At 38.7% G+C, this 26039-nt stretch overlaps 1 protein-coding gene across 4 annotated transcripts in view; it reads right to left on the bottom strand.

The window, feature by feature from the left end:
* Window positions 1–26039, bottom strand: part of LOC124555694 (ATP-citrate synthase) — a 171887-nt gene that overhangs the window by 52604 nt on the left and 93244 nt on the right. For all 4 annotated transcript variants that reach the window (XM_047129698.1, XM_047129700.1, XM_047129697.1 and 1 more), the window contains exons 3-6: window positions 25249–25434; window positions 20429–20619; window positions 9672–9930; window positions 578–790 (exon numbers count right to left, since the gene is read on the bottom strand). In XM_047129698.1, coding sequence (XP_046985654.1) covers window positions 578–790; window positions 9672–9930; window positions 20429–20619; window positions 25249–25434 — 849 coding nt within the window. The remainder of the gene's footprint in view (window positions 1–577; window positions 791–9671; window positions 9931–20428; window positions 20620–25248; window positions 25435–26039) is intronic.

Genomic DNA, 26039 nt, shown 5'->3' on the forward strand with positions numbered 1-26039 from the left:
AATCTCCATGCAGTGCTTGGACCATTAAAACATATCTAAATGTGTGTCAATTTGTTGGTGTGTATGATAATTGGGTCCAAAAAAATGTCATCTCACAAATAACATGAGCTGATCATACTCACAACTATCTATAAATACAATCCCAGACAATAAACATTCATTTATTAATTCATTTCATTTCATTTACTTGCAGCATGCCCCATTAAAATATTTCTTACACCATGGATCCAACTGCATTTATGTGAGATTTCATTTATTTATTTATTTATTTTGTCTGACATGGAAGAAATTTTGGTGTATCAAAAATATATCTATTGACTGTATAGATACACAACTTTTATTATAAAATCCCCAGATTTGACAGAGGATAACAAGTAATCAGTTCTTCCTGGCATCTTTCACTAAGATAGCATATTGTGTTTCCTTTTTATTGTTAATAAAGATTATAGCAAATGGATACATCTGTTATATATGACATTGTTTTGAAGTTGGTTTATTTTAATAATGTGAAATTGTAAGATGCTGTGTTGCTTTACTTAATAAAATGACTTAGCAACAGGAAATAATAAATACTAACCTTTCCTTTTGGGTGTTTGGTCTGAGTCATGAGGCTAAGAATTGTTTTAGCATATTCGTATGTCTGCTGCTCTGATGGTGCACCACTGTATTCTCCATAATTAGCTAGCTCAGAAGCTCCTCCAAGATCACATATTGTGTCACTATAGATAACAGAAGCTCCACCACCAGCAACCATTGTCCAAATCCGTCCACTTTTGTTTAAAATAGTAAGCTGAAAATTGCACACAAAATTCAAAATATAAAACAGTAACTTTTGCAATGACTTATAATGTGTCAGTATCTTAGGGCTTTTAAATTATAAATTATCTGTATTATTCAATAATACATATTAATTAAATAAGAATTTCTTTTTCATTATCTGAAACAGTCTATATTTTGCGACAAAACAGATTGAGTTAGCCATCAGAGCATTATTTTACGTCAGTGTGTTGGTACACTGTGAAACTTGAGGCCACATTACATAATCAACACAAACAAGAAAATATTAATATGCTCCATTACAACTACCATACACTTTTCTCATCACTGAGAAACTACTACACTACACCAGTCAGCTCTGAACAGAATTACATCCAGTGCTGGAAACAACCATATCTCAATCACAGCATGCATTATTCAGGACATGTGTGCCTTGACATTTGATGTTAAACAAATTTGTCTTAAGAAAACATGGTCAGTAAGTAATTTTTCCTTACCAGCTGCTCTTGTGTGTACTTTCTCAACTTCAATTTGCTTCATGAAACAACCTTGTCATTTGGGGAAGCAGATTTCCTTGCAAAAGTTTCAAACCGGGACCAATTATTTCTTTTTTACATTCCTGGCTTAACAATACTGAATACACCATGTATAGTAATGGAATAATGGAAAATCCGGGATGGAATAACAACTTCTACGTGTAAGTTCTGGGTCTGCTAATAGACCATTTTGGTATGGATCCCATACAACTGAGCAATATCTTAGGGTGGAACTCATAAGTGTTTTGTACACAATATATTTTTACTAGTATCCTATCAATGAAACCAGCATACACAGGCAGTAATGTTTGTTGTGATCTTAGAAGATAAGAGTGACAATTTTACATGAACTTATTTCACACACTGCAAAGCTACCTGGGACCACGGGTATACAAATCATCACATCCACTTTACGATGGATTAATATTAAGTATAATACTTTTTGGAAATCAATGCCTCTGTTTCACCTAATTTATCATTTCCTTTTTTTCGATACAATATCAGCAAGAAAATCTACTAGTAGCAGATGTCATACATGAAGTAGAATGTGGATTAAAAATGGCGAAATATCACCTAAGACTGAATATGCCTATGAATAACTCTTTCACAGAAATTACATTAATAATGTTGATCAAAAAAGCTTTTGTGTGTGTGTGGGGGGGGGGGGGGGCGCACTTGGGGAGGGGGGGGTGGAGTACAGATGGTATAGGCTCTGAATTAGTTGTTGAAGTCAGCACATTATGATGGAAGGCATGATTTGCAACTGGGTGATCCAACTACCTCTTGTCTACAATTTGGGGGTGGCCATTCATGTAGATAGAGATGGCGATGCCTCTAAGGGATCCCACATAGTGGTTGCATTTAAGTTAGTAGATCCCATAGCTGTTTTCACATGTGGCCCTGCCTTTGATGTGGTACGATATGCCTGTGACAGGATCGGAGTAGGTGGCAGTAGATGTATGAGGCAGGTCTTACATCTAGGCCTATTGTAGGGATATGAGCCATGGGACAATGGGTTGGGAGCAATGATAGAATTGGAATGGGCAAGAATATTTGCAGAGGATGGATAGGCAGTGGAATATCATTGTGGGGAGGATATTTCTCATTTCAGGACGCAATGAGAGGTGGCTGAAACCCTGGTGGAGAATGTGATCTAGCTGCTCCAGTCCTGGGTTGTACCGAGTCACAAATGTAGTGCTCATGCTCCTTTGTGGTCAGTCAGTGGGTACTTGATTATGGTAGGTGACTTCACCCCACCAATTTTTTGTGCATTCCCCTGGTTGTACCTGCATCATGCATCTTATACATCACAGTCCCCCCCTCTTCCCAATCATTGAATGTATTTACATCTGCTACCTCCTTTCTCCACACACATCTATGCACTGACCTACCTGCAGCATACTCAGTAATCATATTTTTATTTTTTTTTATATTTACTTGCAAAACAGTCTTGAACCTGTCCCCCAAAAACCTCCATCCCACAGAAGTATCAGTCCTTCCAAAGGCCTTACCTTTTGCACCAACATGCAATCATACTGGTCTTTTTGCCACAGTGACCCCATTCCAGAAAGCCAGCAGAATCTCCAGTCCCTCTTCAAACCCACTGGTCCATCCCAGAACTTCTCCCCTGAATGCCTCCCACCCCTCCTAACCCAATGAACTTTTGCCCCCCCCCCCCCCCCCACTCCCAACTCTGACATGCTTCCTGAAGTACATATATCCAACCACAAAGGACATCCCACTATAGCAGGCCACTGCACTCCTACAGAGAGAATATCTACCCTTCCTTCAGCCTATTAGCCGTCATCTACCCTTCTGCAGAAAAGACATTAATCATTTCCTCTATTTGTTTTTCACAGTGCCTGTACCTTCCTCACCTGGTACCCCCGCTTGTCAATGTCAATGCATCAGTGGCACCTCTCTCTACAGTCTCTTTGCAAAGACAAAAACAAATTCTGAGGGGGGGGGGGGGGGGGGGGGGGAGGGGGGGGGGGGGGGGGGAGGGAGGGGGGGGGAGAGGAGGGAGAGTAGACAAAATGGTTCAAATGGCTCTGAGCACTATGGGACTCAACTGCTGAGGTTATTAGTCCCCTAGAACTCAGAACTAGTTAAACCTAACTAACCTAAGGACATCACAAACATCCATGCCCGAGGCAGGATTCGAACCTGCGACCGTAGCGGTCCTGCGGTTCCAGACTGCAGCGCCTTTAACCGCACGGCCACTTCGGCCGGCTGAGAGTAGACAAAGCAAGCTCAGCCCACTGACTCTGAACACATGGGCTGCCAAAGAGTGAGGGTCAGTGAAGAGAGAACAAGCTACGCTTACATGAAGCAGATCTGGCAGCACACCTACACTCACATCAACTTTTGCTCCACACAGCATTGGGAGTGCTCACTATTAGCTGCCGTACTGGCTGTCAACTGATACATATTGCACGTCTACAAAAGTAGTTAATGAAATCAAAATTTATAGTTTCATGTTGAGTAATGGCGCTTGCTGCTACTAATTCCATATCAGTATCCATAAACAATTAACATTTAAGAAGAGTCAGTAGGAAAACTTATATTGTAGAAATAGAAAGAATGATTAAAATTTTGAACATGTATTAACAAATGTAACGCTGAATTTTAAGTACACATAGATCATTCGGAATGGTAATGAGGACAGTCATTTCTATAACGATGTTTAAAAAAATGACATGTGACATGATTTGTACCCAGTACTTTCAGTATACCAGCTAAACAACTTATTCCCTCCCCTACACAGTTGTTTCAATAATCGTGGTTCTTACTGTGCATTTAGTCATGCAATGGCTCACAGGAAATTATTTTTGTTGATTACTGATAAATAATTGCAGGATGTGAAAATACTTGGGACCCTAACCTACACAACAGTGAATGTCCCAAAAAGTTTCCTTGCAAGGAAAAAGTACCAGGAATTCCTTAGATCAACAGCAGAGCTTTCTACATACACAAACAAAATGACCATTTCAAAGTAATTCATACACAGAATGTCTAACTGAAAAATTTTAATTGAAATCTCCCAGGATTATGTTTCAAAAATTTCTGAATTATTCTCACACTGCTGACACTTGTTCCTGAGTACATCACTATTCATCTCACTGGCAGAGAGAGAGAGAGAGAGAGAGAGAGAGAGAGAGAGAGAGAGAGGGGCAACTTTATTTTTGCTGTTCTACTCACATCATTTAGTGACATTGTTAATTATTTTTCTTGCTCCACTCTGTGAAGTGCCACAGCTCGCTCTTTTCCAAAGAATGGAAAGTATCTCTGGTGTTGCCTGGGATGGGTGAACTGCTTCATCATTCATTAATATATGTATTAATTTCGACAGAACACAACACGGCACAACAATCATTTCACAATGGCTACATATGCAAGATTCTATGTTACATTGCTGAGGCTGGCAGTGGCCACACACAGGACAAGAGCCAGTTGCAGTCTACCAACTTCAGCCACCCAGAACTATGGAAATCTCATTCTTCTCTTTGTGAACAGACTGCACACTAATAACCCCAATGTTCACAGCCTTACCATTACTGAACACTACTTTTCTCAACATATGCCTTTCTCCAAGCTTACAACATTATTTCTGGTCACCATGACCAACTACATCCTCCCTCACAATTATTTCTCCTTTGTAGGCATCATCTACAAATAAACCCAAAGTACAAAGGGCACCCACATAGCACCACCCTATGCCAACATACTCATACATACTGACAACTGATTAATGTGCTCAATATGGGGCGTGACCATCTCTGGCAACAACACAGGCCAGGCAACGACGGGGCATGCTGTGAATGATGTCATCAATCTCATGTTGACGCAATGATGCCCATTATTCCTGCTGATCTGCTCACAAGTCTTGGAGAGTGGTTGGTGGATGCTCACTTGATGCAACCCATCTCCCTAGTGCATCCCAGTCATGCTCTATGGGATTCAAATCGAGAGAGCAAGCAGGCCAAGTCATGCGTGCAGTATCTTCTGTTACCAAGAAAACATCAGCAACCTATGCTCTATGAGTTCGAGCATTATCGTCCATCAGTACGAAGTTTCAGCCCATAGCACCTTGCAACACATGCACATGAGGTCCCAAGATCTCATCACAGTACCTGACAGCAGTTAAACCTTGCCCACCCATCTGAACAATTTCATGGAGAGGTGTTCGAGTGGTCAACATAATCCCTGCCCACAGCATTAGGGATCCACCTCAATATCAGTCTCTTTCAACAATGTTTGGATCTCGAGACTGTGTTCCATGTTCCCTCCCGATGCAAAATCCATCAAGAATCACTCTCCAGACCAAATCTCGACTCATCTGTGGAAAGAACATTGGCCCACTGTTCGACGGTCCAGGTGGCATGTTGACAACACCACTCTAGACATTCCCTTCTGTGAAGATGCATAAGAGGTACACTTACAGCAGCTCTCAGCCAATATAGGCCACTCTACCAAAGCCTTCCGTATACTTTTTGCCTCAATACAACACATCTAGCGGATGCTGCGAGGTCAGATGCCAGTCATTGTGTAGTACTAAGGCAGTACCATCGTGCACTTGCAGCTAAATAACAGTCCCCTCTTTCTGATGTCACATGTGCTCAGCCCTGCTCTGGTCTTCAGAATACAGTTTCAGTCTATATAAACTGTCGCCACATCCAACATACAACAAAATGATTCACGTTAAGCCATCAGGCACATCAGTTTGCGACTGTCTTGCTTCCATTCTTCCTAAGGTCTTCCACCGCAGAGTGTCTGGTAAGCAGCTTCTCTGTGCCATAATGCACCACCTGTGACTGTGTACACAGTGACTGTGGATCTGTGACAACACAGCAAACACTACCCCATTTGATAGGTGCCCTGCACCATTGTTGGCGTAGTTGTCCATTGACCGGAACGCCACTTTCTGTGCAGAAAACGATAGTAGGGACATCAGTTAACATTTTGTATGAGTATATCATGAATTAGACACAGATTGGGGAAATAGCAGTTTGTTGCTTTAATTTTGGACATGAGTACAGACGCAAGACCTGTCCCACACATCCTCCCCCTATCACCTGCACCTGTCCTGTCACAGGCATATCCTACATCATCAAAAGCACAGAGTGACCTGTGAAAGCAGCCAAGTGATCTACCAACTGAGATGTAACCACTGAGAGTCATTCTACAGGTGCGTGACCAACAACAAGTTCTCTGTCTGCATGAATTTCCACCCCCAAAAAATTGAACCACAGACAGCTGGGGCACCCAACTGTTGGGCATGCTGCCCAACATGATGTGCTTGACTTCAGTGACTGCTCCACAGCCTGTGCTGTCTGGCTTACTCTCACAAATATGAAGGTGGGAACTCTCCTTGCAACATATCTTTCATTTCCGTAACCCCATTGGCCTCGGTGTTTGCTAGTCCCTGTCCTCCACCTGCCTATCCCCTTCCCTGCTCCCAACCCAGCCCTATACATGCTTTCCATCTCACCAGCATCTGCATAGTCCTTTCCTCTTGTTTCCCCCCATTCCTCTTCGCGAAGCTGCACCGAGCCCATTATCCTGTCCCTGCCACATTTCTGTGTCTTCCACAGGCAGCACTAGCATCTTTCCCCACTCCTACTCCGCATTCCCCCCCCCTTCCCCCCTCCCACACACATATGAGTATTCTTTACCTCCATTACCAACATAAGCAAGATCATCGTTCATCTCAGATGCTGTCAGAGTTGCACCTTAATACCTGGAAATGGCAGTAGCCCCATGTGTGTGAGGTGAGCTATGCACATGTGAACATAACAAAGGACTTACTCCCATAGCTAAATAATATCTAGCAGTCTTATTCCAATATTCCTCTCTGCCACTCAGTGCCTCTCTATATGCTGAGTAGCAATTTATCCTTTCCATACATGATAGTGGAATTTACTTACTTAAATTCATAACTGAAATGCATATTTCTATCCCAAAAGTCTCATAAAAATGAACAAAAATAGTTAATAACTCATGTGTGTCTCATGAAATAAGAATTCACATTTACTTGTGTTTTGGGAAACTCCTCTTTCTTCTCAATGATATTTCAATATTTTATGTTGTAGCTCAATTCTTAATTCACTTTTCTTCTATGATCACTATGACATCAAGTCATCCATTCACTGTAGTAAATATACAAACCAAGCACATTTTTCGCTCTCCAGCAAGGTTGTGTCACGGTATTTTTTTTAAACTGTAATGGTAAGGAGACTACAATCTCATTGCTAATGTAATTCCTAATTCCATAAAAGCAGATGGTATCACCATTTCCAATATGATAATGCTTGATCACATAGGAGTCACCATGGAACAAAGACACACTAGCAAAAAAGAACAGTGCACCACTGTGGAATTACCTGAATGGAACAGAAATTGGTAGGTGTGATGAGCATGTACGGACAAACAGATGATTACAGTTTCAGATAAACTGGATGATTTCTTCAAGAGAAGGAGCTTCACAAACTGAGAAAGGCTACAATGCATTGGTCTACCTCTGGCCCTTGTGCAAATAGTTATTCAGCTTTGCATTGATTGATAGAGTTATTGGATATCCTCCTGATGAATATCATGCCAAATTATTTTTAATTAGCATGTTAGATCACCAGAGTCCTTAGCCAGTCAGAGGGGCCTGCCCATAATGCTCCAAATGGTCTCTACTGGGGAGAGATACAGTGACCTTGTGGCCCAAGGTACGGTTTGGCAAGCATGAAGACAAGCAGCAGAAACTCTTCACTACAAGCTGGCAGGCATTATCTTGCAGGATGGCTTGCCATAAAGGGCTATAAGATGGCACATAGAATTTCATCGACATACCGCTGTGCTGTAAGAGTGCCGCAGATGACAAGCAAAGGGGTCCAGCTATAACAGAAATGGCACGCCAGACCATCACTCCTGGTTGTTGGGCTGTATGATGCATGACAGTCAGGTTGGTATACCACACCTGTCCGGAGTGTCTCCAGATCTGTCTCTGCTGATCATCATCAGGATTCAATTCTAAGTGGGAATGAAGACAAGTCTACTCCAGCCAATGAGATTCCAGGCTGAAGACATATCTGCAGATGCCCCAGGCAGTGGTGGGATACCAACCTGACTGTTGCACGCTGTACAGCCCAGCAACCAAGAGTGATGGTCTGGTGTGCCATTTCAGTTCATAGCAGGACCTGTTTGGTTGCCACCTGCTGCATCTTTACAGCACAGCAGTATGGTGACAATATTCCATGCCCTGTTCTGTTGCGCCTCATGACAAGCCATCCTGGGCTTACATTAAGCAAGATAATACCCAACCGACATGGCAAGATTTTCAACTGCTTGTCTTTGTACTGTAAACCCTATCTTGGGCAGGAAGTTCACCAGATCTGTCCCCAACTGAGAGCGTTTGGAGCATTATGGGCAGGGCCTCCAACCAGCTCAGGATTTTGATGATCTAATTTGTGAGTGGACAGATTTGGCATGATACCCCTCAAGAAGACATCCAACAACTCTATCAATCAATGCCAACTGGTTAACCATTTACATAAGATGAACCTACACATTATTGCCTCGTTCAATTTGTTAAGCCCTTTTTATTGAATAAATCATCCAATTTTTCTGAAATTGTAATCATTTGTTTTCTTGTACATGTACATCATATCTATCGATTTCCACCCCATTTGGATAATTCCTTCATGGTCCCTCTCTCTCTCTCTCTCTCTCTCTCTCTCTCTCTCTCTCTCTCTCATGTATCTTAAATAGCAAACAACTCAGTGCGGCCTGATCATCTAAACTCAACCCAACAGAGCAAGTTTGGTGTAATACAACTTTCACCTCCCTCCTCCCCTCCATACAAGCTGCACTGAAAGCAGCTTTTCCATAACGACATTCACATTCAATGGAGTTTACAGAATTGTTTTTCATGGAATTTCAGCCGTTACTGGAATAAATAGTGGTATATTTAACTGACATACCCATCTGGAATAGCTCAAACTCACTGGAAGTATAAACATAAATTTCTTGGGCAACACTGTGTTTCCACGCACAATTCATGATATGTTATATTTTATAATTTGGCTAAGTTTCACATCGAACAACCAAGTTTTTAAGTTTTATGATTTACACTGATGCAGGAAATTAATGTCACATTTACTGCTAAAGAAAAGTGAAAACATATTTGAATATTTTATTACACAGTAACCACTGTAACACAAAATTAATAAATTGAATGAGCACCTCCCCCCCCCCCCCTCTACACACACACACACACACACACACACACACACACACACAAACCAGTGCCAATTTTAATTACTGAGGGAACTATTTTAACTCATATCCACAAGTGAGATGGCAGCTTACCTTTAGGGATGCTCCACTTTTAGCATCCAAATCAGCAATATAAGCCTCTTCAGGAAAAGCATCACGTCCAAATGGAGGTGGATAATCAATCTCACCCCATTTAGCACGGCATATGTAGTCTGCTGTTGCATCAAGCTTAGCAGCTAGATCCAGAATATAGATAGACTTCTCAGTAACAACTAAAGGATTTATTTCCAAGTACGTGAAGTAAAGTTCCACATACAGCTTATACAGTGATACAATAAATTGTGCTATTAATCTGAAATTAAAACAAATACAAACCATTTCACATATAAGTGTCTACTTAATTTTACATTTACCTTTTAGAACACAAAATAAACACAATATATAAGAGTTGGATGAAAATATGGAAGCACTGTGAGAAATGTATGCTTTAACATAAATGCAGATGCTAGCCAAGCTTACAGGTTGCACTGTTGTATTTCACCACAACCGGAACAGCATTTGTGCAACGTTGACCACATGTTGCAAATGTCAGTTACGGCAAGAACAGTGTTCTATGTAATTGGGAGTGCATTATGTCAGAGCTACATGAATTTAAAAGTGGGCAAATTGTTGATGTTCACATGGTAGACATTTTCATAGCCAAGGAACCCGAAATGTTTGGCATTTCAAGAGACATCATATCAAAGACTTACACTGCATAAAGGGAAGTGGAAAAACATCATCTGCTAAGTCACAATGCAGAAGTAAGTGTGTGCTGAGTGATTATGACGGTCAGTTATTGGAGAGGATCATAGCAAAAAATAAGAGGACTACATGGCATTCCAGGGCCCCACTGTTACTCTGCAAGGTCATATTACTGCCAAGGATTGTGTGGCCATTTCGACCGATCAGGTCCATCACATGATACAATGTTTATCCCCTAATGCTGATGCTGTGGGCACTACAATGTATTGTCGCATCTCCCCTCAGCACCACAATCACCAGATCTCAACATTATTGACCCTTTACGATCTACTTTGGAGAGAAGGGAGAAGGGTGCATGATTGCTATCCACCTCCTTCACTGTTACCTGAACTGCCACTATTCTGCATGAAGAATGGTGAAAGATTCCCTCGAAAACCATATAGTATCTGCATTTATCCATCCTGACATGACTGGAAGCTATTTTGAATGCCAACAGGTTTCATACACTGTATTAGGCAAAGTAATGTGTTGTGTTTTTGGTATTTCCATATTTTTGTCCAACAACTGTATGTCTAGAATAGGCTTTGCGGGGTTAGGATGAACTACAGAAGGGCGGTTTTCAAAGTAACTTACACATTCCTAAGACATTTTTTAACAAATCTGGTTACTTCTTAAAAATAAGTGCAAGGGTATGTCTAATGGCATCACCTGAAAATATAAAACTGTTTAGTACTATCTACAACGAAAGATTTTTCTTTGGTATGTTAAAATGTAGCACACAGTAGCAACAAAGTTAATTGGGCAAGTTCAACACTGGTATACCTTAATTGCAGTAGCTCTTAAACACTTCATCAAGTGCAGGCATTAGCCCTCCAGATTTGGTGATATGTTAGTCACTAAAGACCAATAAATATTTTCATTGCCTTAAATCACTTAAACACTAAGCACAGATTGTCAATACACACAGTGTGTTTTCATAACAATTTCTTGTAGATACTACATGCACATGACCACGTTTACAGGTTGACTGTGTATTCAGAATTCAAAGATCATACAGTGCATTTAGGTTAATGAACATATTATTGCAATTAACATTTCATTTCCAGAACCATGATCAATTTCTTACAATATAATTCCATGAAATAGCATGAGAACCACATAACACTGAAAATTTATGTCCCAGTGAACTTTTCATAGATTCAGATTAAAATTCTTATTCACAATTATACTTAACACAACTTTTCTGGTCTTGTGAATATGAGCATATATAGTTGCTTTCATACTAAAGCTATCCCCACCAGAAATAAACTATGGGCTTTGCACAGCAGCAAAGACTCTGTAAAGCAGTCCACAAGTCAGAAATGTAAAATAGAAAGATGGAAAACAACAATGATACTGGAAACAAGAATTTAGTGATGTGGACTAAGAATGATGGAAAAGAACAAAGAAACTAAAGAAAAGGCTTGATGATAACAGAAGCCTCATAATGTAATATGTGGGAAGGGGGATGTGGAAGAAACACAAGAGACAAGGGGAGAAGGAAAATAAGAGAATAGAAGGTACAGAACAAAACAAGATATCAACAACAGCAGGAACTAGGTCACTGACAGAAACCAAGTAACACCACAGAGCAGTTATTCACCGGCCAAGTACCGAGTGCTGCGTAAGGAAAAAGAATCAAAATCGCCAGTGTGGCTTATGGTTTCTAGAGTGTGGGTCATGTTCTTTGGTAGTAATCTACTTTTATACTTTTATTAATCACTGCTGTGTCTATTCATCATGGCACCAACAACCATGCTCTCTAAGCCTTGTCGCACAGTACCACCACCATCATCATAATCTAATCACTTTTTCCTACAGACAGTTTAGTAGTTGCTACATGAACACTGCAAGCTGGACAGTTGTTTGATACCAGTAAGTATACAGACTGAGGCAGCTAAGACAGGCCACCCCAAATATATCCAGAATGAATAAATATATTGAGGTGTGGTTTTTGCCAAATTATGGTGGATAATATGGTGAATTTACTGGTGTTCACAAGCAATTTATATCATATATAGTCTTTGAATTATGACAATAGCTTTGTTTTTTTTTCCATAATGGAACTATATACTTTTTTCAGTGGCATTTGAAAGAAACTTCTTACAGAACTTCAACAACATACCCTGTATGGGACTTGATCAAATAGTATCAAGGTAACAGCATCGTAAACCACTATCCCACTGTCAGGGGGACAGGTTCCACAAATGCCTGCCCTATTATGCCAAATGTAAGCAAACACATAACTCAGCTCCAGTTCCTTTTTTTATTATCGGGCCTGTCATATCAAGTGCTCAAAGTGTTGACCCTGAGTACAGCTATGCACTATAAAGCAATTCTGGAGACACAATACAGCATATTGAATTTTGTGTAGAGCTCAGTGTACCACAGGCCTGTTTTATAAGGCATTTCATGTCTTCAGGGGTTGTCAATGTTTCCTAACAGACCTCTTGTTTGAATTTTTGTTACAGATAAAAGTATAGAAGTGTGCAACTTTGTGTGTGTGTGTGTGTGTGTGTGTGTGTGTGAGAGAGAGAGAGAGAGAGAGAGAGAGAGAGAGAGAGAGAGAGAGAGAGAGAGCAGCTGCATGTAGACCACTTTGTGTTTCCTGAGTGACCGTTCCCATGCTCTCTTAAAATGGTGTGTTATTACAAGTGTGGAATGGGAGTGATATCCATCATGTTGGTATCACACAGATTGCCTTATGACCAGTGGGATATCTTCCGATAACTGCAGCAGCAGTACATCTTAAGAACTCGAGATACTGGGGCGTATTTAGATTCTCATCAATCAAACAGGGAACATTGATATGGGTCTTGAGTAACATGCACCAAACATTGATAGGATGAGAGCTTTGTTTTTATCCACTTCTTTGAGTCAGTTTGAATTTTCAACTGATGATTAGTGCACATATATTGTGAAGGCTGACTTGCCCATGTAAACAATGCCTCTTCCTTAAACAAAATTTTGCATAGATACACCGCATTACTTTGTACTTTCCACAGATACCACCTGGAGAACTATAACCAATTTTGCAAGTCAATGCCACGAAGCTGTAGATGCAGTGAAATGTCAAGAGGAGGAAATGCAATGTTTGCAAAGACAGATCGTGAGTGCTTGATACAATTTGGATACTCTTCAGCATGCAACCATACCACTGTTCTAATAGTTTGGTGACATTTACCATAATCGATATTAACTTTTTCAGTTGTCATATACATTGTGAATGTCTCAATAGCTTTACGAGTAAGTTATCTGACTGCTACAACAGCAGAAGACAGACTGATGGGCTTCAAGCACACAGGTAAACTCAGGAACCATACCTGAGTTACGTGTTTGCTTACATTTGGTATAACAGGACAGACGTTTGTGAAAGCACTTCTCCTGATGACAGGATAGTGGTTTATGACACTGTTATCCCATACATGTTATGTTGTTTAAGTTCTCTTAGAACTTCCTTTCACACAAGAAAGCATATAGTTCCGTTACAAAATTAAATCCAGTGTCATAATTCAGCAATTATAAACAATAAAATCTGTGAACAGCAGGAAATTTGCAATATTGTCCACTATAACATGGAAAAAACCGCATCTCAATGTACTGGGTGGTTATAATTAAAGAGCAGCTCCTCACAGAGGTGCCATGTGGGCTGTAATTATCGTGTGGCAATGAAACTTGGTTGATATTCTAATGCATTAGTGTGGAACCAGTTTACACTGGAAAAAAAAATAGTTCCAATTTTGGCCACCATGGGCAAATCTGGTACTGTGAATGCAAGATACACGCACAGAAATGTTTGCATACATAATGGATTAGGAATGGGATATGAGCAGGATCAAACAAATGATAAAGGCATAATGATGATTTTATTATTAACTGTCAGTTACACCATTTGTTCAATATGAACATCAGAGATGTCAACGAGATGCCGCATCCATAAAACAATATGATCAACAGTTGTTCACAGCAATTCCAGTGGAATCTCGGCAACGTGTACCTGTATACTGGCCTCCAGTTCAGGTAGTGACTGAATGTATCCCTGGTAAACGTGTTCTTTTAGATATTCAAGAGCCAAAGGTCACATGGATTCAGATCAGGTGGTCCTGCATGTCATGTTCTGGTAACCCCCTGGAAGTAACATGTTTGTGGAAGGTTGTGTTAAGCAGATGGCCTAGCATAAAAATGGGGGTTTATATACAGTTGTGCTTTTCCAAAGCAGGTATCACATGCTGTACAAAGAGTCTCAATAATGTGCAGGTGTCATGGTACACCTGCCAGGCCCCCTGGGTGTATTATCTTCAAAGAAGAACGGACTGAGAATAAACGTGCTTGTGAGTCCACAGCCACACAGTAACATACGGTGAGTGCAATTTCTCTTGGTTGACAATACACAGTTTAACAGTACCCCAAATTCAGCATTTCTGTGTATTCACTACACTCTATAGTGTAAAATATGCCTCATCACTCCACAACATATTCCCCAGTCACAGGTCAACAACTTCGATCTGTGCCAGAAACCAAAGAGCAAATTCAGAATGTTGTTGCATATCATGAGGTTTCAGTTGCTGCACTGTTTGTATCTAATGCAGGTACCAGTGTAATATAAAATGCAAAATTTTCAGCACTGTTGACTAGGGGATGGACAGTTGTCACGGTACTGTATGAGCACAAGCACTACCTGGTGCACATGCAGCATGGACAGTTACAGCAACAGCAACGTTATCAGTAACTTCCATTGGGATAGGAGGCCTTCCTCTTCAAGGTGCCATACCAAGCTCACCTTTGTTTCCAAATTTGATTATCATCTTCTGTGAACCACTTAGCAACATCGGGCCTCTCCTCAGACCTTTCAGTCAGCAATACTTTCTCAATGCAGCACTGTACTTGCTGCCATTCACATACAACAGTTTCACTAACAGTGCACAATCTCTCCTCTATAGCCATACTCACATTATGGCTTGTCAAATGACAGTGTGGATGTCATATCATCAGACAGTGTACAATGCAAGATTTGCACCTGGTGATCACAATTGGAACTAATAGTAATTCCAGCATAAATCCATTCTGCATTAATGCATTAGCACATCTACCAAGTTTCGCTGCCATATGATAATTACAGCCCACTGTGAGTATCTGCTGTTTAGTTATAACCACCCAGTATTTACTCATTCTCCAAATATTTTGGGTGGCCTGTCTTAGCTGACTCAACCTGTATAATATGGGTTGTCTCAAAAGTGGCTTTCCATCAGACACAGTAAATTTTGCTAGTCATGTGGATGTAATAGCATATGGTAAGGATAATTCACCCCTTGTGATCTAGATTTATAACAGAGCACAGAGTTTTTAAAGACAGAAAAGTCTCATTCTGCAATGTCTGAGGTGTGAAGATGTTGGAGGAATAAGAGAAAAAATGGTACAAGCATGATGAGTATACAAAATATCTCCGTAAGGATGATAAACAAGCCTGTGAATGATATGATTCAAGATTAGGTTTAACACCAGAATGAATCTCAAAATGGGGATTCCCATGTAGTTTTCCATTCGTATTATGATTGAAAAAAATTAAGTCTTTAGCTAGTGCAGTCTGAATTTTGTGTACTGATTCTTTTAGACAATGTAAGATTCAGCAGGGAAGGAGAATCACTGTAAACTGAATCATACCACAACAGAACTGCTGTCTTTCCTGAGTATGAAAACATGAAGAAAGCTGGTAGCCTGTATGCTAGCTTCCAGTGTAGCTCAATCTAGTTACAGACACCTCCAGAGAACACTATATGTACTGTGCGCTGGCTCCCCATGTTGTGAATAGTCCCCTCTTGTTGCAAACAGCTGTGTGCAGGCAGAAGTGGGTGCTGTACATACAATCCATTCCCTCCAGACTGGAGAGAGTTATAGATCTCATCGCAGGTTCAAAATATCAATATGTTAGCAACATTTTGTATGGAGTAACATATGACCTAGTGTGAACAAAATGTAAACTCACTGTGATTCGTATTTTTCATTGCAAATTATCAGGATTTTGTATTATGAGTTACTTAATTTCAAAATATTGTAATAATTATGGCCATTAGCAAAAACATAGGCAGTTCACCATAAAGCTTCTATATGAGGCTGCAAGGTGTGAAAGACTCAAATTTTTACCGAACAGTACCGTATTTATTCGAATCTAAGCAGCACTTTTTTCTGGTTTTTGTAATCCAAAAAACCGCCTGCGGCTTAGAATCGAGTGCAAAGCAAGCGGAAGTTCTGAAAAATGGTGGTAGGTGGCGCCACAACTAACTTCTGCCGTCAAATATATGTAGCGCTACACAGGCATGCTTTGTAGGCACATACTGGCGCCAAAACCTCTGCATTAGTAAATAAATTTAAAAAGAAAAAGGTGGAAGACGAGCTTTTTTTTCTCCGCCCCAAATTTTGACCACTGCATTTTCATACATTATCCAACGAAGTAAACACAAATTCCGTATTGTTCATCTTCGAATGTAGCAGACTTTCAATGTACTATGAAAATCCGACTGGCAAGACTGTTAGGGATGTTTGTCAATATGGCCAACTCTACGTTCTGAATTTTTTTCCTACCTGTGAGAAGAGATGGTTGCTAATAGGAACCTGATGAAATGTGAATCACATGCAGTATTCTGTTCACCATAAGAATAATACGAATATAAACATTTTGCCATGTATTCTTTCGTGTTTGCTGCTATCTCATTTAAATCCTGTCTGCCTAATAAACTACGAAACTAGAGTGAGACAACAGCAAACGCGGAAGAATATACGTATTGTGTCATGTTTATATTCGTATTATTCTTATGCCTAATAGTGATACAGTCAGAAATGAAGCACGGCAACTGACTAGATTTTTAAATCTAAGATGACTCTAATTTCTGTGAAGAATTTGATGTACTAAAGAAGCGGGCGCAAAGATTTTCAAACGGAGAAAATTTTTCGCCTAACTCTTGTTCAGAACATGTTCTATCATACTCAGTCAATTATTTGGTTCTTGTTGATCATTATCAAAGAAAGCAGCAGTGTAAGTAACAACAAATAGCAGTCTCTTGCCATTGTTTCGCTAATGAGATGATTCCTCCCAGCGGTAGCGCGCACAAAAGCAAGCCAGGCCGCGAGCGGCGACAGGCCGTACACGCACTATCAGAATGCGACAAACAATGCATGACGCAGTACAGTAATGCATTTTCAGCTTAGAGTGACGTAAACACCTATAACAAAGAAAACGGCACTTATCAGATCAAAGCAAAATAAGCAGTTGATTCAAACCAGACAAAGAACATGAAAAAGGAAGGGTACCCATATAACTACGGACGGAGCGCCTGACGCATAGCAATGGCTACCTGGTAAAGCTTAACTGCTAAGCTTACGACTCGAACCAAACTACTGTATCTGTATCGTCATTCATTCGACCTAAATTGTGTCTCGTATTACAATGGACCAACTTTGTTTTGATTTGGAGTTGCGGCCTAAAACTTTTCTCTCCCCTTGAATTTCGAGTCTCAAATTTCAGGTGCGGCTTAGATTCAGGAAATTATTTTTTTCCTTTATTTTGAGTCTCATTTTTCAGGTGCGGCTTAGATTCGAGTGCGGCTTAGATTCAAGTAAATACGGTAGGCATAGCATGATGGTAAAGAGAGTGAAGCCATTGTTTTAAGGGACTCATCATAGCAAAAAGAGCAACAAAGAATAAAGAACAATGGCTGATGGCAAAGAATTAGAAAACTGTGAAAAATGACACACTGCCAGATGGGGAAGTGTGATTACATAGTACACAAATGGATAGTAGGAAAGTACACAATACAGGGCTTGGAAAGCATTTTTTTGGAGGGGGGGGGGGGGGGGGTACTACAACAAGTGAGAAGAAAAAAAATGAACCAAAAAGATACAAATATCAAAACATAAAAACAGAAACAATCTATCTAGCACAAATAATAGAGAGAAAGCAATAGATAAGACAAGATAGGTAACAATGAAGATGGTCACCATAAGGAAACCACAGGAGCAATAGAACCTATTAAAAAATAAATAAAAGCCTCAAGACAGAAAGAACAACCCATTTAGCAGGTGACAAAAGTAATAAGATCTCCTTAGCTGTGGCAAGAAAGAGGCTATGTAAGTATTAGAGAGCAAAATCACAGTGTACTTCTCTCTCCATGGACATTGGGTTCTGGGTATCGTCTTGTCTAAAATTTAACTACACACAACTCCTACACTTGCTTTCTCTGTTTTGCAAAATAGTTCCAAAAATTAGTTTTTCTAACATATTTTCTTTTCTTGCTCTTACCTGGTAAGTAGAAGCTTCCCTGATCACTTATTAGTTTGGACCAAAAATTCATATTTTGTGACACATGTGAAATAGATGCAAATTCTGCCTCAAAATGCAAAATTATTTAATACTATTATTTCATAGTGACTTGTATCCAGATGAACTATTTTATCACTGATAGTGTGAAATAGCTTTATTTTCTGCATATAAATATCGAAAATGTAACCAGTTTTCAGTTACTGGTATTATACACCATCTGACAAAGCCCAACTTAAAAAAATTATGTACTTACGAACTTGTTTGCAAGATAAAAAGTGCACAAATGTAACAGTGTATTAACGCATTCAATGCTCTGGTGCCATGAAAATTGTGGGCAGCTGAATAGTTCATTTAAGATACACACTGCATAATGCAACATTACTCAACCGTTCGACCTAGCATTTTATAACAAAGGAACACAAACATTTGTTTATTAGCTAAAGTTCAAAAGTTGGTACAATGCAGACACTTAACATGGCAAATTAGGAGGGGTATATTTTGAAATAAGGTTGCATGGAAAACTGCTAGAGGTCGAGCCTGAACTACATTGTTAACAAAGTTCTACCAACTTCAACAGGCAAGTCATTGTGGTAGCCATTACTGAATGCTTTGTATTGTATGTTGCTCATTGTTTTCTCTTCTTATTTTGAAATGAGTGTAGCAACTGATCCTTGTCAATCACCATTTTCGATTATGACCCTTGCAACACCAGAAGAGATCAGCAATCCCGTGACAGTGCGACGTTCTGCTTTCGCAGATGACACGTGCAAACTGCTGCACTGGGAAAGGGAGGCAGGGCTTGTTTCCCCATACTGTTCCTCTCCCCTCTGGTGATCGAAATTCTAGTTTGCTTAGGCTAGTGGCCATCCACAACTATATAGTGCTCACACTCTGTGCTATAGCAATATGAAAACAAAATCTGTCATGGTTTTCAACTGCTCTGAAATTCTTTCCTGAACATTAAAATAGTTACTTGCGGTTATACTTCTATGCTAAGTGTCTTGTCAGTTCTATCTGTAGTATCATCAAGCACTGTCACACAGCTATGAATGCCCATAAAAAGTTGAAATTAATAGTCTGCAGCAAAGACAAGTAATGTCCAAGACACTTCACCACTGGGAAAATGCTGCTTCTTTTCCACAGAACAACCATTTTTGAAAGCTTAAACATGGCCAAACGAAGAAAGTAAAGACCATTTGAAAAAAAAAAAAAAAAAAAAAAAAAAAAAAAAAAAAAAAAAAAAAAAAAAAAAAAAGCTTTTGAAGTCTTAGCAAAAGCAAAAATTTCAGTTATAAGGGTTCCAATTAGCACATTTTTTAAACAATCAGTTACAAAGCACTAAGGCTTCCTTTGTCTTCACTCATGCAGTGTGACAAGGTTTTAAATTTGTGCATCTAATCATTTATTTTTTTTATTTAATATAGATGCGAATTTCAAATGTATACGCAAAAAAAAAAAAAAAAAAAAAAAAAAAAAAAAAAAAAAAAAAAAGCTACATTTTCTGATCCCTTATTAATAGTTGCATTTTAATTTTTGAGATTTTTTTTATATATATTCAGTTTTGGTAATCTATTCTTTTACCACTTTTTGTCTTCACATTCACTGCATTTCTACTCAACTATTAGATTTTTAGATCTTTGGGCCACATATCCGAAACTCTTCTGAAAAAATTTAATCTATGCACCTCATACCTCAAAGTCGAGTTTCTTTACAGCTTTTGAAAATGAGACTTAAACCTTTGAGGCATACTTACTCTTTCTTTTGCTGGTTTACATTTGTCAGTAATGTGCGTTTGATATCATCAAGAGAAACTTCTTCATTCACTGGGATATCTAACTTTAGTGCTTTAGCATCAACGTCTCCAATGTCAACACCACCTTCATGGTGGAAAAGTATTGTATCTGAATAACGATGTGAATAAATACAAACATAAACTTCTTCTTCCTGTGGAGAACAATTAAAGCACAAGTTAAATTTTTGCTACAACTGACAGAGTTCAGATGTTAGTAGTACACATTACTTCCAAAGGGTAAAATGTCATATGCTACTGGGTTGTGGGGTGAAGCTGTAGGTGAACAAGGGAGATTTGTACTTTGTGGGTCTCCTGTTGAAATAAGCCTGGATGAGTGCATGGTTTCACAGAACACAATCTTACTTTACCATGTGTACAAGTATTCCATTCAATTATCTTACAAAATTCCAGTCAACTCCCACTCAAACCCAAGAAGAATGTTGTGGTTACAGCTGTAGCTGTTCAACAGTTGAAGCGTGTGGTTGAATGTAGCAAAATCAGTGCTCCTACAGCAAGCAAATGGGTAAACTGACAGAGTGGCATTTTCTGTGTAAAACAGATAATGCACTTGGTGAACCATACTTCACAGTCATAATTCATACAAAATTTGAACATTCATTTAATGTAACATCTGAGCACAGGTAGAGTTTTGTCTATCTCTATTAAGATAAACTGGAGAAACTTATACAATAGAACAGAGAAAGGTTGACAGAGGAAGACATTCTGGAAACTTCAATCTTCTACGACATACTGGGAGGCATTTATTTTCTGAACTTTTCTGTAAGTGAACACTCCAGAAAAGTTGTGTTACTGGATAGATGTGCAGTGCACTCTTAACAGAACATGTGCTGAGAAATCAGACATGAATGCAAGATACGTAATGTACATTTGTGTGTTGTACACTGCTTTGAGTAATCACACAGAAAACACGAGGAGTACTAAAAAGCAATGCCTCCGAATCCCTTATGTGAAAAATGTTGAACCATTTGAAATGACACATGTTATTAACATCCTACATCTTTATTTCTCAACATTGTCATCCTGGTCATGCACATATTTCTCCCACCAAGAGACCAGTTTGTTGATACCGTCGCTACAGAATGTTTTAAGTGTGTTGATGGAGCCACAACCTCACCTCTGCTTGCACCACTTCATCACTATCAAAGTGAAGCCCTTAGAGGTGTTCTTTAAATCTTGGAAACAGATGAATATCAGATAGGACCAAGTTAGGACAGCATGGAGGATCATCGATGACAGTGAACCCAAGGTGTCGGATTGTTGCACATGTCACAGCACTTGTGAGTGTTCTGGTATTGTCAGGCTGAAGGAGTGTGTGCTACCTGTGTGGACAAACTTTTCAAATTTAAAATTGGATTACTGCAAGTCGTTTTGCATGCACCTACATAGTTTAGTTACACACTGTCATGTTACATGCTACAATTCAGAGCCCTTAGTGACAGAGGGCTACAAATATGTAGATATGAAGGATAAAGATGTAGAATGTTAAAAACAATTGTTTTCTTTAATGCATTCAGATGCATTACTTTTCAGCATGCCCTCTTAACTATTAACCAGGAGGGTCTCAACAGAAAACATGAAATTAAACTGATACGTCTTTAAAACTTAGTTAATGATGTATATAAACTAAAAGAAAAATAAAACACTTAACTTCATCAGTTTCAAATCTGGATAAAAAAGAATGATGGAAAGTACATGCAGTGGTTGTAAAAATATAGCTTGGAAGCTTATTTCTGGATGCATTATGTTTTGTAATTAAAATCTGTTTGAGAGACGAAGCACAAAAGTTTAAAAAAATAACAAATACTGTGTCAATTAAACAAAAATTATACATAATCCTTTATCTATGATGCACAAAAATTACCTGAGCATCTATATTTCTTTTATTTTATTCTTTTTTTTAATTTGTGTCTATGATAGGACAATTTATTCAGTTTAAGTGCTTGAAATGTGTTTGTAAATTTTCAAAAAGTGTTCCAACACAAACACTTCTTGTCTTCAAAGGTTGCCTGTACACAAATTACTGTGCTAATGCACAAAAACAATGGAGTATTCATTTCATGTGTTCATTGCGGAAAATTAAAATCAAACAGCACTGTATCGAAGGAAGCTCAGTTCCAGTCAGTCATCTTCTTCCAGTGAAGAATAAGTAATTCAAAACTCACTAATAAAAACCCGATGCATGTATTACAAATAGGCAACATGTTCCACTGTGAATAAGTGTTCAAGTAATACAGGTGGCTACTGAAACCAGTCCCTATGATCAGCAGACAGTGTCACTGCACCATGGAGTAGATGTTGCAGGTTTGAATCCCACATCAAGCATAGGAATGCCATTGCTATGATCAGTTCTGTTCCTGCACACATCAAACATACATCTGATATTTGCAAATATGACAAAGAAGAAAAGCTATTGACACATTGCCATAATCTGTCCAAACAAATGTCATTGAATCTTCCTAACAACTAGTGACCTGTCTGTAAGGCTATGCAGCTGAATGCCACTGTTTAAGAAAGAGAAAAAAATAAAGTTTAGAAGTGGAGTGGAAAATTTAATATAACTGATTAATACAAATGGCACAATATCAGAGTAATCTCATATATGGCCAGTACATTTTATTTACTTGCATGCAATGTAACATTGCACTCTTGGACTACAAAAACACCATAATGAACCCATAACATCTCTTAATGACAATCAAATGGTATAATCTGTTCCGGATCAAGTAGTAACCAATGATGGTGGATTAAAAATATTGACTTAACCACAAACACATTTATTCATTTTTTAATTACTGCAGTTGAGAATACAAGCATAACAATACGTATGACGAGAAGGAATTGCAACTGCTACGATGAATCTGTTTTATCACTTTCAGAATGCCACCTTACAAATTATGCTGAAACATTCTGTACAGGTGTAATTCTTAGTCACAAAGACAATTTTATTAATTCTTTGTATTTGCCATAAAAATCTGAGTGAAACATACAGCAAAGGTAGCCAGATTAGACTATACCAAATCAGCACACAACAGTCCATGTATCACTCACGGGGCTGAAAGAAATAATATCAATCTATAAATAAAAGTACGATTTCAATATTGCAGTGTTCTTCTCAGGAATGCAGAAAAGAAAACATTATGAACAAAAAATGGTTGTTGTAACTGTTATACAAACAATAACAAAAATCAAGCACCAACATTTCCAAAGATTCAAAAAAGGAAAAAGATAAGAAGGTAGCAGCATATATGAGGGAAAGTTGGAAGCGTGTGTGTGTGTGTGTGTGTGTGTGTGTGTGTGTGTGTGTGTGTGTGAGAGAGAGAGAGAGAGAGAGAGAGAGAGAGAGAGAGAGAGAGAGAGAGAGAGAGAAAATATGAGGGAAGAGGCAGGAATAATATAGGCGAACACCACATGTCCCTTCACTGAAAGCAATTACAATGATTTCAAGTACATATTTTTTCAATTAAACCATGTTATGAAACCAGAGACTTTGAGGTGTCAAAAGAGTAACATCCTGCTGCCTTCCATTTTCTAGTGCGTGCCTTCCATTTTCTGGTCCGTACACAGGGAGAGACAGGCAAATTGTCGGTGACTGTTGTTTTCATAAAATTAAGATGATTTTTATATCAGTTTCATGGCCTTTACCATTCACATCTACTATTTATGATAAAGTTCTTTATTCTAAATTACAATAACAGTTAAGATCAGATTAAACATATGGAAATTCAAGTTCTAAGATTACAACCTCTGTATCAGCATGACCAAGATGGTAGTGATGGCAGTCAAGAGAGATGGACATCCCGCAACTGTGTAACTAGCTGACGATCATGTAGAGTGTATAGACAGTTTTATGTACCTCAGAAGAATAATCCCCAGAGATAATTTTATTAGACAGTAGTTCAGCAACAGAATGCAAAAGGTTGCTGAACTCTATCAGTAAGTGAAAATTCCTTTACAGGATGACAAGATTCCAGGGAACGCAAAACTAGTGACACCCATGGGCTACTTCGTACAAATATCAAGGCATGCGCCCCCATAAAGAGAGAGTCACTGAGGCTCCAGGCATCAGAGATGAAATTCCTTGGATCCACCATCCTGAAAACTAAGATGGATAAGTTAAAGAATGAGGAGGTGAGGAACAAAGCCGGAATCAAGACATCCCTTTTACATAGAATCAGCACGTACAGACTATGGTGGTACGGGCATAAGGTTGGAGACTACAAGCCTGAATAAATTTGAAATGAGAGTTGTAAGGAAAACGTCCCTTACGAAGATCAAGAACCCAGTGCTTTGACATGATCAAGAAAGACCTCACTGCCAGAAGGGGGACAATGGATGATGCTCTCCATGACAGATTATACATGAAAAGAAGAAAGTTGAAGAAGCACATGAACAGTATGCAGGAAATTGGAACTGTATATCGATGATGATGATGATGATGATGATGATGATGATGATGATGAAGAGGTTAGAGGGTTCTTTCCAGCCTTTTCTAAGAGAAAAAAAAAGAGTTCACTCCGATAAGTTTATCAGTATAATTTACAAATTAATTTAATCACATCATGAAACATTTTCCTCATATAAGAAGACTGTGTTAGGATGTGGATAAGGCATTGCATAAACCTTCTACAAATTTGTTTAAAACTATAAAAAAAACTAAATAAAAATAAACTGGATGGTTTTAATCAGACAATGAAGTCTTTTTACTTACTGAGTAACAGCAACAAGTGAGGATGCATATCTCATTTACTTAAAATACTTACTGGTTTATGAGGAATGAATGGCTCAATGATGAATGTTCTTAATTTTCCTGTAGCTTTTCCTATTACTTGGTCTACACCCAGCCGAGCTGTAATCCATTCCTTCACTGCCTCAAAATCTTTATTGACAGTAATGAGCCCAAGTTTGCCTCTACGTTTGATAAGCTGGTCAGGTTTTGCTACCAGTTTCTGCAATTAAAATAAAACTACTGAAGATTAAATTCACATAAAAGTACATAAAATACAATAAACTGCAATGAAAATAAAACAGTTAGTTATAGTTCCAAGGGAAATATATAAGTACAATGCTGGCATAACTTTCACAAAAACTTTATCAGCACCTTATTAACATTTATCAGCATCTTATTAAAAACTAAATTAAAATACAAGCTTCTGGATATTCAAAAGGGAAGTATTTATGTTAACAATATCATAATTTAGTAATTTTATTTGTAAAATTTTAATGGTGTTTCTGTAATTCTACATGTCTATGGAATTCTTTATTAATCACACACAAAAAAAAGAAGAACAATGTTAAGTTTCCTTGGGGGCTACCTACACAAAATCCCACATTTTTTTATTGGGGGAAAATGATTTATTATTATTATTATTATTAATGATAAAGATGACAATAACAATTATTGCTGTTGCTGAATAATTTTGGTAACATTGTGGCACATTAGATATTACATTACGCATTTCATGATCTGTCAAACTGGTAATATCTTGAACACTGACAGGCATACAGATGTAATATTTTTATGTGGCATAGCATGACATGCATTTTTTCATTT

Source organism: Schistocerca americana, chromosome X (genome assembly GCF_021461395.2).
Source record: "Schistocerca americana isolate TAMUIC-IGC-003095 chromosome X, iqSchAmer2.1, whole genome shotgun sequence".
NCBI classification, from domain to species: Eukaryota; Metazoa; Arthropoda; class Insecta; order Orthoptera; family Acrididae; genus Schistocerca; species Schistocerca americana.